This window comes from Engraulis encrasicolus, chromosome 13 (assembly GCF_034702125.1).
Source record: "Engraulis encrasicolus isolate BLACKSEA-1 chromosome 13, IST_EnEncr_1.0, whole genome shotgun sequence".
Lineage (NCBI taxonomy): Eukaryota > Metazoa > Chordata > Actinopteri > Clupeiformes > Engraulidae > Engraulis > Engraulis encrasicolus.
In genome coordinates this window covers 20817991-20832636 of record NC_085869.1, presented here as the reverse complement: position 1 = coordinate 20832636, position 14646 = coordinate 20817991, and the positions used below count along the sequence as shown (strand labels likewise).

Here is a 14646-nt window from a genome sequence, read left to right as displayed (position 1 = left end):
CCCTTCCTCATTAGCCTGAACCTCCACCCCCTCTCTGTTTCTCTCTCTCTTTATCTCTCTCTCTCTCTCTCTCTCTCTCTCTGTATCTATCTTTCACTCTATATATCTCTCTCTCTCTCTCTCTCGGTTGCTATCTCTCTCTCTCTCTCTCTCTCTCTCTCTCTCTCTCTCTCTCTCTCTCTCGGTTGCTATCTCTCTCTCTCTCTCTCTCTCTCTCTCTCTCTCTCTCGGTTGCTATCTCTCTCTATCTCTCTCTCTCTCTAGCTGTCTCTGTGGGGCTGAAATAATTACACCTACTCTGTCATTTGCCGGTTCTTCTTCTTCTTCTTCTTCTTTTTCTTCTTCTCCAGCCGACAGATGGAGGAGCGCGATAAGAGGGCCATGCAGACGTGAAAGACGTGGTGGTGGCTATGGTAAATGGTAATGGTTATGGATAATATTGAGAAAGCAAGCCGCTGCCCCCGTACCGGTGCTGACTGCTGAGGCAGGCTGAGAACCCGTAGGAGCCCCGGTGGAGACTACCGGAGTGACTGTGGCTCTGGCCCAGGAGACTGCTGAGTAAGAATCAGCGTGATTCATATAACGCTCCTCCAGCACTGACTCACTCTGGACTGCAGCCAGACTCTCGCTGGCTGGATTCAGCAGCCCGCCAGAAACCCCTGTTTCCATGCGTTGGTGGCCTACATATAGCCTAGGTATCACTCGCACACCCGATTTTGTAATTGTGGATTTATGTTTTGTCACACCCGGCCTCAAATCATTCCACCTGTTACACACAGACAGGGGGGTGGTTTATGTCAGATAGTTACTACATTGCCCTGTTTCTGAGTTTATCCATGTTGGCCATGGAGGGGGAGCAGATTCCCTAACAATCATTGGCTGCTGCCCAGCCGCGACTGCCCTGGATGGGTGAGACGGCGCCAAAATCGGATAAATGGAGGGGTTGTAGTGGCTCGGTTAGGGTTAGGATTAGCGAGGAGCAGATTTTTTTTGTCACAGGATTCTCCCTGACAAGCAAACGATTGGTTGCGGCATGTTGGATACACAACTTGAGAGCTCCTCAAATCAGGTTTTTCCTGTCCGGCCCCGCACCTCCAGATTATCCCTCCGTATCAAATACAAACCACGGCAGCCAGCGGCCGCCTGTTTGAACAGATTTTTCTGTGACAAAACTGATATATCACTGACTGTGGAGAGGGGCCTTTGGAAATGCTGTACATGTGAAAGCATCTAAAATCGGGTAATTTCAAGCAACTTTACACAACTCTACACACAATTAAGCAGGTGTTTGGCTTGATGTTGAAGCTGCAACTCAAAATAACGAAAATGGGCCATCATTTTTGTTTTTATCCTAACCCACAGTAGGCCTATGTCATGCTGCTATACACCACAAATCATCTTGATGGTCAATTAAAAAAATATGATTCCAATGTTAACACACATTTATAATTGCATACTAAGCTGTCACTATAAATCACTCTCCATATTTACCACAACAGTGATGCACTGCCCAGTAATTGGGGTTCTCTCAAATTTCCCTTAAAAAGTATAAGCTCTGAGACACCTGCAAGAACTTCAAAATGAAAGTCATTTTATCAGCCCTTTCCATCTGAGGGAATTTGTGGGGGTGAAAAACGGCTGGGAATGTACCATAAAGCACCTGGTACTGTAGCACCGTCCTGATAAGAAATCTCCAGGGAAGCCAAGTCAAGCCAAGCACGATACACTACACTACACTACGCTGCACTACACTACACTACAGTCATTCGCTATTTTGCAGGATTAGAGTGCAGCTTGTGACTGCTCTCTCCCGCTTTAATACCACAGCTGCACCAACATGTGCCATTATCTGCACACTGCAACACACTATTTTTAAAAACTGCATTTGTTTTTTTTGTTATTAAAGTAGTTATAGTAGATCCATTGTTGAAGTGAAACAAATCTGGGAAACATCGTATAAGACAACCTGGGCAATACCATTATTATCTAAGAAATATTCAGCAGAGACATTGATAAAGTGTGCAGGGCAGGCATAGAGGTTGAAGACAAGTTTGAAATAATTGTGTCGCCTACATCGTCATTGCAGAGGGGTGTGCAAAAGAAATAAAAACTAGAATCAAGCCAGTCCATCCTCATGTCACATGAAGCATGAGTGCCAGGATGCCATCAGAGGAGTGTATGTTAACAGTACAATCAAACAGTGTGTAAAAGCTGTGGTACGTTGACTTTGTAAAAGTTGTAATGAGTGTTGTCATCGAGATTTCCGCAGCAGTTGCTAATGTCCACGAGGAACGTTTCATATTCTGAATACTGACCATTACACATGATTAAGGCCTAAAACTCACTACAACAGCCCCTTGGCGTTGATAACTCTGTAAGTTGCAAGAGCCAACTCAGATTCATTTGAGATGAAAGTACTTCTTTTTTTGAAAGATCAATACTACTGCCAGCTAGATAGCAAAATGGAATACAGTAGAGAGTGTTTTAACAAGACATATCTCGGTAGCGTGTCAAAGGAGGAAGTATTGCAGTTCCTTCTTTTCATGGACCAAAAGATAACCATCTACTGGAGCAATTTAAGAAAAACTGACAGTGCAGAGAACATGAGTACAGGGTTTACTTGACTGAAACTGGATAAGAAATGAACGTATCCCCAATGCAACAGAAAGCTGATAAGTATTTTAAAAGTACCAGACAGCAGTTCGTCAATGAAGAACACGATACCGGATGATACTGGAGAGGAAATGAGAACTTACTAGCAAGATATCCATCCGATGTCTCCATCTCCATAGTCATAGGACAGGACTGCAGGGGGGAGGAAAAGAAGATACGCCGTTAGGGTGGAACTTCTGAAACCAGGTCCCTTCAAAATGAGGTGTCATACGATGGGATGCATATATGGTCATGATGTCACTACCAGTCAGCCTCCTCTACAGGGAACATGTGGGTTCCTGTTCATTACAGCTGAACACGATGGTTTATGATGGACAATAAAAACACTATTTGCAATGTCCAAAGCTATTCAATCCGGTTCTTATGTACTGCGACAATCTTGAATTCCTTGCTTTTCATGCAAGGGCAGGTTATGAAGTATGGTGGTGTCTTTCCCTAATTCAAAAATAGAAGAGGGCCTATATGCTCTGTGCCATAATTGGAAGTGACACACAAATCAAAAGACAACCTGGGCCTATATCATAGCTGATGCCCTGCAAATGTGTCTTTAGAAGAACAGAAAACATGTTACTGCATACAGAACTCAAAGTAAGAAAAAGCTGCACAATATTATCTTGTCTCCTGATTAGATACGTCCAGGTCCTGTGAGCACCTTGGAGACATATAGTAGAAGAGAACAAGACCCACAGCCAGTGAGAGAGCCATATGCATCAGAGAAGTAGGCCAACCAGAGTGGGCCCAAATGCCTTGTTTTATATTCCATAACGGTGTGTGGTAGTTTATTTCGCCAAATATTGCTATTTTATGATCATGTCTATGTAATGGAAATAGTAGGCCTACTGGGCAACCATTTTTTTTACACTTTTGTTTGTAGCAGTGAATTAGCAATAAGCTTGCAATAGGCCTATCTGTTAACTCGTACATTTTGGAACGGAAATGAATGCAATTGATATTCTTGCGAGACCAATTAATGATCTGCCTGGTTAGAAACTCCTTCATCATTGCTATTCCGTTAAAGAACTCAGGGGACTGGAGGGTGTTCAAGGTGAACATTTATAAAAGACTTGCTTATTTATTATGGATTAAAGTTGACTGATATCTCCCTGCAATATTTATATTCAGTTGGCTAAACAAGACTATTGCTGCTCAGGCAACTAATAGCAGTAGGTCTACATGACGTGACTTCAATTTGCACAGCAGCCTACATTGTGCTGCAGATGACTAATTGCTGGTCGAACAGTGGTCAAACTGAGAGACACCTGTCAAAACGTCAAAAAAAAAGGCACCATGGACGAGGTGCAAATGTAGACTATAGCTCGACTTGCTCAGGCTGACTTGACAACAGGCTGAAGAGAGTTCGAGCTGGGTATGTAGACATTGAATCATTACCTTTTCAAGATTTTTCATGACACTGAAGTTATGTGGCTTAAACATAAGCAGTGCGTAAAACCGTATTCGGTCACTGGATCCAAAAAGCGTAATCTTACAGGGACTGTCTGTTTGACGTTGGTCAGGTGTCGATATATAGATTTTAATGAAGCCTTTATGTCATCCATATTATCTGTGTGTGTGTGTGTGTGTGTGTGAGAGAGAGAGGGAGAGAGAGAGAGAGAGAGAGAGAGAGAGAGAGAGAGAGAGAGAGAGAGAGAGAGAGAGAGAGAGAGAGAGAGAGAGAGAGAGAGAGAGAGAGAGAGAGAGAGCTCTACGACGCATGAAACACAACTTGAACCCCTAAATCAATCATAATCATGAAAGAAAAAGATTATTTTGTATTAAATTAGCCGTTCAACTGAATTACCTTTGCGGGTCCCCTGAAGGACTTACAGTTGGACTGCCCGTCTTCTGAATTAACTCGAGTTTAAGTGGTCAAGCGAAATCCTCGAGGGATGCTTCGTATGATCCCCAATACTTATGGCTTCCACCTTTAAGAACCGTTCAGAGGATGTGATCGACCTGAGAATTTTAACTTCTCCTCCAAATGAGAGATAGGAGGAGACCTTGCACAAACAGTACAGAAAAGAGCCCAGGAGCACGTTTACTCCTGAAGTACGTCTGGTTACTTCCTATGCGCTGGCCCATCAACTTTTCCACCCCAGACACGACCCCACACCTGTTGCGTGTAGGCTACTTCTTCAATAGAGAACACCCTCGATTTGATCTACCCAATTCTTTAGAAAACGTATCGCGAAACGTTTCAGCTGTCTGATCCCAAGACGGTCAGTTCACGACACCACTGACACAATCTAGGAAAATGGAAGAAAAATAATAAACTGGATCCACCGGTTCCTAAGGAATTAGGCAAAGTAAAGGAGAAGGGACCTGCCTATTTGCAGCAGAGGAGATGACTTGGGATTTTGAACAGTTGGTTCATAGGTCGGAATTTGTCTTCACGTAGCCAACAACATATCTTTACTACTACCATGTTATAGACCTATAACTATCCTAGCCTACATATTTATTAATTACCATATGACATAATGCTCAAATGCCGGTTGCCATAAGATGGAAGGCTATATCGATGCTTTCCGCTTCGAACCAATCACATATTTTTAGCAAACAAAAAGAATTGCAGAGCGCTGTGGAGAAATGGAAGATTTGTACTCACAATGCGCATTGCCGCAGTCACAACTTTATGGGCACCACTGCAATCCTTCTGTAGCAACAAGTGATCCGATAAGCATTTCTCCACCTGTCACTTGAGAGCGCAAGTCATTTATCGACGCACATGTCTGCAAAGCAGACACAATGCTGCGGTCCCCCTTTCCGTGCGTTATGGTAGGCGACTTTCACCAGAGACTTAAGACTACTGACAGTTATCACTGATGGGTATTTTCATTAATCTCGATGTTGTCCATTACGTCTGGAAGGTGTTGTTTCACTCTGTGCACATTTTGATGCTGTTGTTTTAGCCATAGTTAAGGCAAACCCCTCCGTGTCATCAGTTAAGCGCGAGACACCTATCATTTTGCGCATTCTCAAACACTGCCGGTTTAAGATTAAGTGTAACGTATTTGTTTTGGTGCAGCAGTTATTCTTTCGTTTAGGCTACTTCCTCCATCTTCGAAGGCATAGCATACAGACAACCAGAGCCAGACAGGGCTTCTCTAGTAACTTGGTCTAACGCAGAGAAACGGATCCCTCGCCATGAACTGTCTGCATTCGGTAATCGCTTACAGAACTTATAATGTTGTGACTCGTAGGGACATGTTAAATACCTCGACTTATATGAACTTAAATGAGTGATACAACTCACCAGTGCACCTATGGGTTTCAAAGGCAATCGTCAGTTGTCATCATACATTTTGCCTACAGCAGGTAGCGGCGCACCGCCCAAACTGTTCATTAACGTGCAGTATACCATCTAAAATATATCTGTGAATCAAACAGCGTTTGTCTGCATTAGAGGAAAGTGATACAATTATACATTTGAAAAGGCTTGCAACTTCAAAGTTTTGGGATTGGTCTCATCTTACATTTCTTGAACGGTACCCTGTAACTATAGCCTACTACATGAAGCCCAGAAATTAGAAAAAAAATGTCCCTAACAAATTAAACTAAACGTTTCATAGTTGACGTTCATTTGATCAATGTAATGGCGCCTTTGGTGGTATCCCAACCAACATTATGTGTGTAATGTACGCTATGTATGTATGCAATGTCAATTACTATTTCCACAGTCTGGGAGGCCTCAGTAGGAGCCCTTTGCAAAGGGTCAAAAACTGTAAGCAGCAGACCGATGAGTGTGGTTGCATCATGACAGCAGTGTTATACATGTCTGTCTATTCTGTAAGGCTCCTCTCGCACCCTCCACTGGTCATTCCGTGCCACATCTCCGATGACCTACTTGGAACAAATACAGGTCATCTTCCTAAGGTTTGCCTCATTCTGAGTCTGTTTGGTTTCTAGTCACAATTCTTACTGTGAGAATATGGCCCAGAAAAAGACAGGCAGAGGACCTAAGAAAATGATTGATGATATATTAATTTGCCAACAGCTGGTTATTAACCCCTTAATGCAGAGCTTATGTTATCAATGAAAGCCCAACTCCCATTGCCATTGTGACACAGCACTCCACAGCAAACAAGTGAACACTGCACACTGAACACAACAAAATTGCATTTATACCTCACCCGGTCAAGGGGGCAGCCCCCATTGGCGCCCGAAAGGTAGTAGTGCGGCAGGACTACCATGCTCAGGGTACCTCAGTCATGGAGGAGGATGGAGGAGAGCACTGGATAATTTAGGCTACTCCCTCCACCTGGCGGGTCAGGAGTCGAGACGGCAACCTTTGGGATACAAGTCTGATGCCCTAACGACTTACCCATGACTGCCCATCTTACCCATGATTGTCCATAAGATTACTCTCACCAAAATTGTAATGACCATGTCTTAATCTGTTAATCTCAAGGTTCTCGGTAATGTCATAGAAATGTTGTTATGGTGTAGTTGAGTATTTTCAGCAAAGCCTGAATAGGCCATTCTATGGGCCCAGCTGCAGTAAGAGGCTACGATTATGTTTTCAGGTATGCATTTGAAGCACCTAAACTGTGAGTTAGAAAATACTCCCAAAATGGTTGCAATAACAGCAGGAGTCTTTTCATTATTAAAATAGAATACAACAATGGTTGAGAAGATTAGTGTCCATTGGGCCACACTTTTGTCTTCAGAATCCAATACATGTATGATGTCCTTTACAATGATCACCACCATGTAGCCTATGTGTGAATTAAGGAATCAGTGCAAAGCTTTTTCAGTGTTAAACCTGTCTGTTGAAATCTTCTGAAACGTTAGAAATAAAATGCTCCCAAATACATTTCTCTGCTTGTGACCTTCAAAATGATGGCAGAGAGTGAGATACGCATTTTCAGCTCTGAAAAGAAAACATAACAATGACCGGCACTCATTTGAGCAAGACAAAACAGGATCAGTCATATTTCTCAGCACTTCAAATCCAGCGTCACAACTGAGTTTTACAGTTGAATGTTTTCATTGAGCCTGTGCCTTACAACAATCTCAGTTTCCATTTTGAAGTCACGGTTTCTGTGAAACTGTTATTGAGTTGTACAGTGTGAAAATAGCTTGCTTTGCCTTTTTCGATTATAATGTGAACACTAGTTAAGACGTAAAAATTGTCGGATATTCCGCACAATTATTTCCAGCACAAAGGCCTGAAAAACATTAGTCTGCTGCTAGGCCCATATATTTTCTAGGTCACATTAGAGCCGTGTTGTTGCACGAGAACGTTTCTCACTTCGTGCTTACTGTTTAGTTTACTTTACACCATAAACCTGAGATCCGCAATGTGGTCCCCATCAATGGCAATGGCTTGTGCGCTGAGGCTGAGTTTCCACCGCTGTAGCGCACTGTTTGAAGTGGAGGAGAGACCGTTAAGTACCCCCAACCCCCCCATCCCCTCTCTTCTCTCTTCCGCAACCCCTATACTTCTCCCCAGGCTGCTGCTCAGTCCTCTATTCCATGGCTTCAGCTAAAACATCAGACCACCTGTGTTTGGGGTTTCCATCATCAACCTTTTGCCCCCCCCCCTGTGTCATCGGTAAAAAAAAAGGCTCTGAAGAATCTTACTGAAGAAAAGCGAAAAGACAACAACAACAAAAAAAACACTGACTTAACAGCAATTCCATTCCACATGTCGAGATCTTCAAATTCAGCTGCTAGGAAACAGAGATACAAGCTGCATACACGCCTCCCTATTTCCATTCAAGGGCCTCTCACTCATCTCTTAAGGATAGAAGAGTTTAATGACTTATATAGAAGTAAGGAATGACTGAAAGTTGCTTTATGAAATGATTACAGTACAACCTGGTCATAGACCCAACTAAAAACAATTGATAAATCAGTGACTTTAAACATCTATAGAAACTGTGAGCATATTTTTTTTTAATGAGCTATGCAAATTGAAAGAAAAAATCATTAAAATGAATTTGTTACCGTACACTGTGAAACATTAAACCATTAATAGATTGTACACTATAAACTGCACAAATCATTCCAACAGGTACTGTGATCAAAGTTTTGATGTCTAAAACAGTACCAGTAATACATTGTAGTTTATGGAAAACAGAAGTATCCTGGTGATTTCCCTTAACTATATTCACACAGATATGTGTTTCATTCATATAATTAATGTACACTTTGCAGCATGTTCTGCAATCACCATGGGAAATCTCAGAAAACAATCGATGATGAGTATCATTGTTACCCATATTGTGCACAATGCACCACGATTAAAATCCACGGCACATCCTCACATTAAACCTTCCCATACATAAGCAAAAGAAGTCATGACTTTCTGCTCTAAATCTGAAAAACAAGCAGACAGAATTGCCAAAAAAAACCAAAAGAAACAACTCAAGTGTAAGCGACAAGTGCAGCCGCCCACGTTGGGGTCAGAGTGCCTGCTGCTAGATGGATAGATACGGTACCCATGCAGGATCGTGGAGCTTGGCACAGCCTGTAGAGAGCGAGAGCATGCATGCTATGCAAGCACATCACACTTCAGCTTTCACAGCAGACCTGTGGCTGCACCACATGCTTTTTTTAGGCAGGAAATGCTTCTCATTGCAAAGATGGGAAATAACCCCAAAAGTGTTTTGAAGGGAGATTGTTGCTTCCTCCCAAACAAATAACCTCAACCCCCTCAAGCTAATACAGATGAACGCCCTGACCTGACTTGGTCTAGCTGCATTTAAATATGGCACAGGCTACGTAATATTTTCACATTTAGACCTACAATTAGTCAAAGAAACGTTTTTGCCCACTGAAAACTCATGATATTTAGATTAATTACTCATACATTTTTTTTAAACAGCAGCTTTGCTGCTTGTATCAAAAATAAAACTATTTTTCAACCTATTAAAGCTGGCAACCAGCAAAATGGGGAATAAGGTGAAAGTACATCTTCACAACACTGCCATCTGCAGATTTTAAGGCACAAAAACAGCAGCACAATTTTCAGTAGGAATGTTGTCCATGTGGTGTCTCCACCTGCTAGATGGCAGTGTTAGACCCTCCACATCACTGGCCTTCCTCAGTAGCCACAGCATAGACTGCAGTTTTAAAAAAAATCAGTTTCAGTTCAAACTGATTAATCTAGTGGACAGTGTAAGCATATGCGTGTAGTGTATGATGGAGAAAAGGCAGAGATCATAGACCATGTTCAATGTTTATCTGGCTGTGCTGTTAGGAAAAGGGGGGGAAAGAGGAGCGCTCTCTGCCTTTACACATGTGCAGGTGTATAATAAACAATAACTGAACCAGTAGAGGCCTTTTCAATTAGGTCTGAATGACCAAATGTCGGTATATAAGCCTTTCACGTTACCCATGTGTATCCGTGTGACTTTGACAAATCGCTGCATAGTCTAAGTCATACTCGTAGATGCGCAATTGATGCAGCCTGACCACAGAGTAAAAATAGACGTGGACGAAGAGCATTTGCAAACTGCTTGTATTGGTCTTATTGAGTCTGTCAAATCACTCCCTTTTAACTGTATTTTCCAGCGATGACTATGTTTAAATCAGTTTCAGTCATAGTCATTGAGTCACTGATTGAGCTTGTGGACAGTGTAAGCGTATACAGTATATGACAGAGTAAAGGCAGAGGTGGTAACCTGTCGTAGGCCATGTTAAATGTTTATCTAGCTATGCTGTTTGGAAAAGGGGATAAAAGAGGAGAACGCTCTGCCTTTACATAACCTGCATGTGCAGGTGCATAATAAACAGCTGACACAGTAGAGACCTTTTCAATTGGGTCTGAGGCCAATAACAAACAGATTTTATTCAGTTTTATTCAGTTTTTCCACACTGCATGACCTGTTTTAACTTGCATGTATCGTATTGATTGTTTTTTGAACATTGTAAAATTGAAGAGTTCAGATGCAAAACCCCCTAAGTGCCTTTTCAGAAAATAATCTTAATTCATTTTTATTTAATACAAAGCTATCAAAATTGCATATTTTTTATTTTATTTATGTAATATAACTATTTATATGTGTTATCAAGTACATGAATGTAAACCAAACCAACAATGGGGTTCTCTAAAAATATAGAAGTGCAGGTCTTCAGAAATGGAGTTAGGGGGGTTTGCATCTGAACTCTTCAATTACAAATGTAAAGTGAGATTACAGACATGTAAAGTGAGATTACAGACATGAGAGAAGAGAACTGGAGTCGAACCAGAGTTCCGTTATCAACTGACCTAAGTTTTTGGTCTGCTTTTTTCAAGACAACCTTTGTCCTGTATTGTTAAACAGGAAAGTGTCAGAGTGAAACATTTTGAAGGTGAAAGCTGAAATGTGTGAAGTTCTGCACGTGTCATGAAGTTCACACACATCCATGTATGCCTACGTTTTATGGTGATATTTGAAGAGTTCAGATGCAAAACCTCCTAACTCCATTTCTGAGGACCTGCACTTCTACATTTTTAGAGAACCCTGTTGTTGGTTTTTTTTAGAGAACCCCATTGTTGGTTTGGTTTACATTCATGTACTTGATAATACATATAAATTATATTACATAAATACAATTAAAAAAATATGCAATTTTGATAGCTTTGTATTAAATGAAAATGAGGATTATTTAAGTAATTAATAATTATTAATTAAGATTATTTTCTGAAAAGGCACTTAGGGGGTTTTGCATCTGAACTCTTCATTTGTAAAAAAAAAAAAAATATTGCCTACCATTGAATGGAACACAATGCAGTTTGGCAGCATTGTGGAGTGGCAGTGGAAATGTAAGAACTGTCCCATTCATTATCTATGAGAAAGTAAAGGCATAGGAACTGCAGCAGAAACATATAGTAAGCATAGCAAGTATATCCAGTATAGCACAGGTCATGACGTAACTCTAGTGCAAGCCATTCTAGCAGACTGCTGAAATCTAGAATGATGTTGGCACTGACAACAATATGGGTGTAGTAATGGGATGATAACCCCGAATAATAACTGGGCCTACATAATAATGAGTTGTGATGCATCACAGTATATTATATTATATAAAGAATATAGGCCTATGGACTATGGCTGTTCTAATGTATTTTAATTTTGTTTTACCTTGCCCAGGGACTACAGATACCTATTAGCTATAATCTAGCACAAGCCATCTTTTAACCTCTACAAAAAATGACTATTGCATGGTCCCTATTGAGGTCTTCAGCGTTGACGTCAACTTGTATGCGGCGGTTGGCGTTCGGGTTCTATGGCGATTTTTTTACATTGCAACACGCCATAGAGATTCAGGTTTGGCAAAAATATAAGTTGCACGCCAACAACGAACATTAGTGTGTCCCCGCATCCCTTTCTCATTAGTGGAACGGATCGTATCATCATGTTGGTGTATTCACATGTTAAATCATGACGATTTTAATTCAATATTGCTAACCCCTTTCTGATCATTAAAACTTCCGAACTACATGCAGTTGTCTCTTACCTGTTACGTCATCCGTGGTAACGAACATTACCGTGTCCCCGCATCCCTTTCTCATTAGTGGAACGGATCGTATCATCATGTTGGTGTATTCACATGTTAAATCATGACGATTTTTTTACATTGCAACACGCCATGAGATTCAGGTTTGGCAAAAATATAAGTTGCACGCCAACAACGAACATTAGCGTGTCCCCGCATCCCATCTGCCTGATCACTGAGTTCAGTACGTGTTTTCCTTTGGTTGCCATGGGTACAACCCTCCGCACGTACATGACGTTAGATACAGGCGCCGCTTCTGTAGTCGCCAAAAGTTTCCGGGTTTAGCATATGGACGCAACATCGTATTTATGTCGAAGTTTGACACAAAATGATCAACCATGTCATACCTACAGCCTATTTTTAACACCCTCGACAGCTTGCGGGGGTTCGCTAAGCGCGTTCTTGCACTCGGAGCTTATTTGAAACTGGCCCCTATTCATTCCCAATGGGAGGCCGGAAGCCGATACGAACCAGGATGTCCTTAAATGCTAACATGAAAGACTACAGTCTACTACATGCTTCCGCGTTACTGAAGAGGTCTATTGAACTAAACTAAATAAACTAAACTATATTAAACCAATAAACCATTTAATAGACTAAATAAACAAATGTATCCTCAACTTCTGCTTTCATTATTCATTTGCGTTTCTAGCTTATAGGCTATCCCTTTAATTTAATTTGGAAGACCCACTAAAATGGACCCACTAAAATTAAAGGGAAGACAGTAAAATAACTCCAACAGTGATGATGGAGTTTATCATCATTTATTAGCCATGAACATGTTTCTGTTTTATACAATGTCGTCAAATCTACAGCATATTTATGTCGCTTATTTATGATGACCATGTCATATGGCCTAAAACCTGATTGAAATTCATCAAATTCCTATGTCTAATTACAACTCATTTCTTGAGTTTTATGCCAAATTTTATGCTGACATTATCTCACGCCCAGCTGGTAAACCCCCACCACCATGCTATAATATTAAACTAACCGTAAGAAATGTTCCCGCTCAGAGCGATACATTTTCACTGCATTATTCCGCGTCAATGTTCCATTTCTCTTTCATGTATGCGGGGGGAGCATTAACATTCTGAAATGACCGTGGCACCTCCTAGCAGCAAGACTGTAGCACTGAGAGGCCTGATGAATGGAGCCCTTATGCATGCTGATGAAGGAGGGCCCTCTCGCACACACTCACCCTCACCCTCTCTCTCTCTCTCTCTCTCTCTCTCTCTCTCTCTTTCTCTCTCTCTCTCTCTCTCTCTCTCGCTCTCTCCCTATCTCTCTCTCGCTCTCCCCTATCTATCTCTCTCCTCCTCTCTCGCTCTCCCCTATCTCTCTCTCTCCTCCTCTCTCGCTCTCCCCTCTCTCTCTCTCTCTCTCTCCTTCTCTCTCGCTCTCCCCTATCTCTCTCTCTCTCTCTCTCTCTCTCTGTCTCTCTCTCCGAGTTTCACACATACACACACACACACACACACACACACACACACACACACACACACACACACACACACTGTCTCTCTCTCTTTCTCTCTCGCTCTACATTATGTACATCTTTCCCTTTCTTTCTGTCACCCCTCCCTCCATCTCTTTTTATGCTTCTCCCTCTCTCTCTCTCTCTCTCTCTCTCTCTCTCTCTCTCTCTCTCTCTCTCTCTCTCTCTCGAGCCAGACAGGGGAGCAGGGGCGAGGAGTTATGGGGGCATTCATCCTCACCCCACCCACCCACCAACGCTGCATATCTTAATCAGACAGGAGATGGAGGAGGTGGGGGTGGAGGGGAGGGGGCGTGGAGGGGGGCTCTCTGCATTGTATTTCACAGCTGGATAGACACTGTACCGGGCACAGAGGCGCTCATGTAACTTGATGAGTCTGGGGCTGAGACAAGTGGTTTTGCTGTCCCTGTGTCCCTCCCACACCCATATGACTGGGCAGGATGGTATGCTAACATCTGTTGGTGTTGTCGGGTGGCTTTTTTGGGGGTTGTGAGGACACCTATTCTTGCGTCGCCATTGGGGGCCTTTGGGGGTTGCTCCCTTGCATGGATGAGGCATAAATGTAATTTCATTGTGTGCAGTGTGATAGAAAAGTTGTTCTTTCTTGCCAAATTTAGGCACCAAAAACATCATGAGCCTTGCAGCACAAATGCACTCACCTTCCAGAAGCACTGCACCTTTGACAATTTGAAAATGGCTGACACAGACTGTGCATTGAACCTGCTGTGCAATAGGCTAAAACAGGGGTGTCAAACTCAAATGGACCGAGGGCCAAAATCAAAATCTGGTGCGAATTCGCGGGCCAAACTCAATATATATATATTTTTTACAAAAATGGACTAAAATTGCTTATGTTTAAATGAATGTCTAAACAGATTCCCATCATAGTTCAAATGTGCCTGCACATTCTGTTGCATTTGAGTGTGAGTTGTTTCAATGGCCTGGGCCCACTCATATTCATGTTCAAATCTTAATACTCTATACAGTTA

General features: G+C 42.0%; 1 protein-coding gene across 2 annotated transcripts in view; it reads right to left on the bottom strand.

Annotated features, from left to right (window-relative positions):
- Positions 1 to 5518, bottom strand: part of ikzf2 (IKAROS family zinc finger 2) — a 29403-nt gene extending 23885 nt beyond the window's left edge. The window contains exons 1-2 of one of the 2 annotated variants that reach the window (XM_063213429.1): positions 5279 to 5518; positions 2757 to 2805 (exon numbers count right to left, since the gene is read on the bottom strand). In XM_063213429.1, coding sequence (XP_063069499.1) covers positions 2757 to 2805; positions 5279 to 5287 — 58 coding nt within the window. In that variant the 5' untranslated portion in view covers positions 5288 to 5518. Of the gene's footprint in view, positions 1 to 2756; positions 2806 to 4471; positions 4895 to 5278 lie in introns of those variants that run through there. The other variant, XM_063213430.1, reaches the window with a different exon arrangement.
- Positions 5519 to 14646: the final 9128 nt, after the last annotated feature.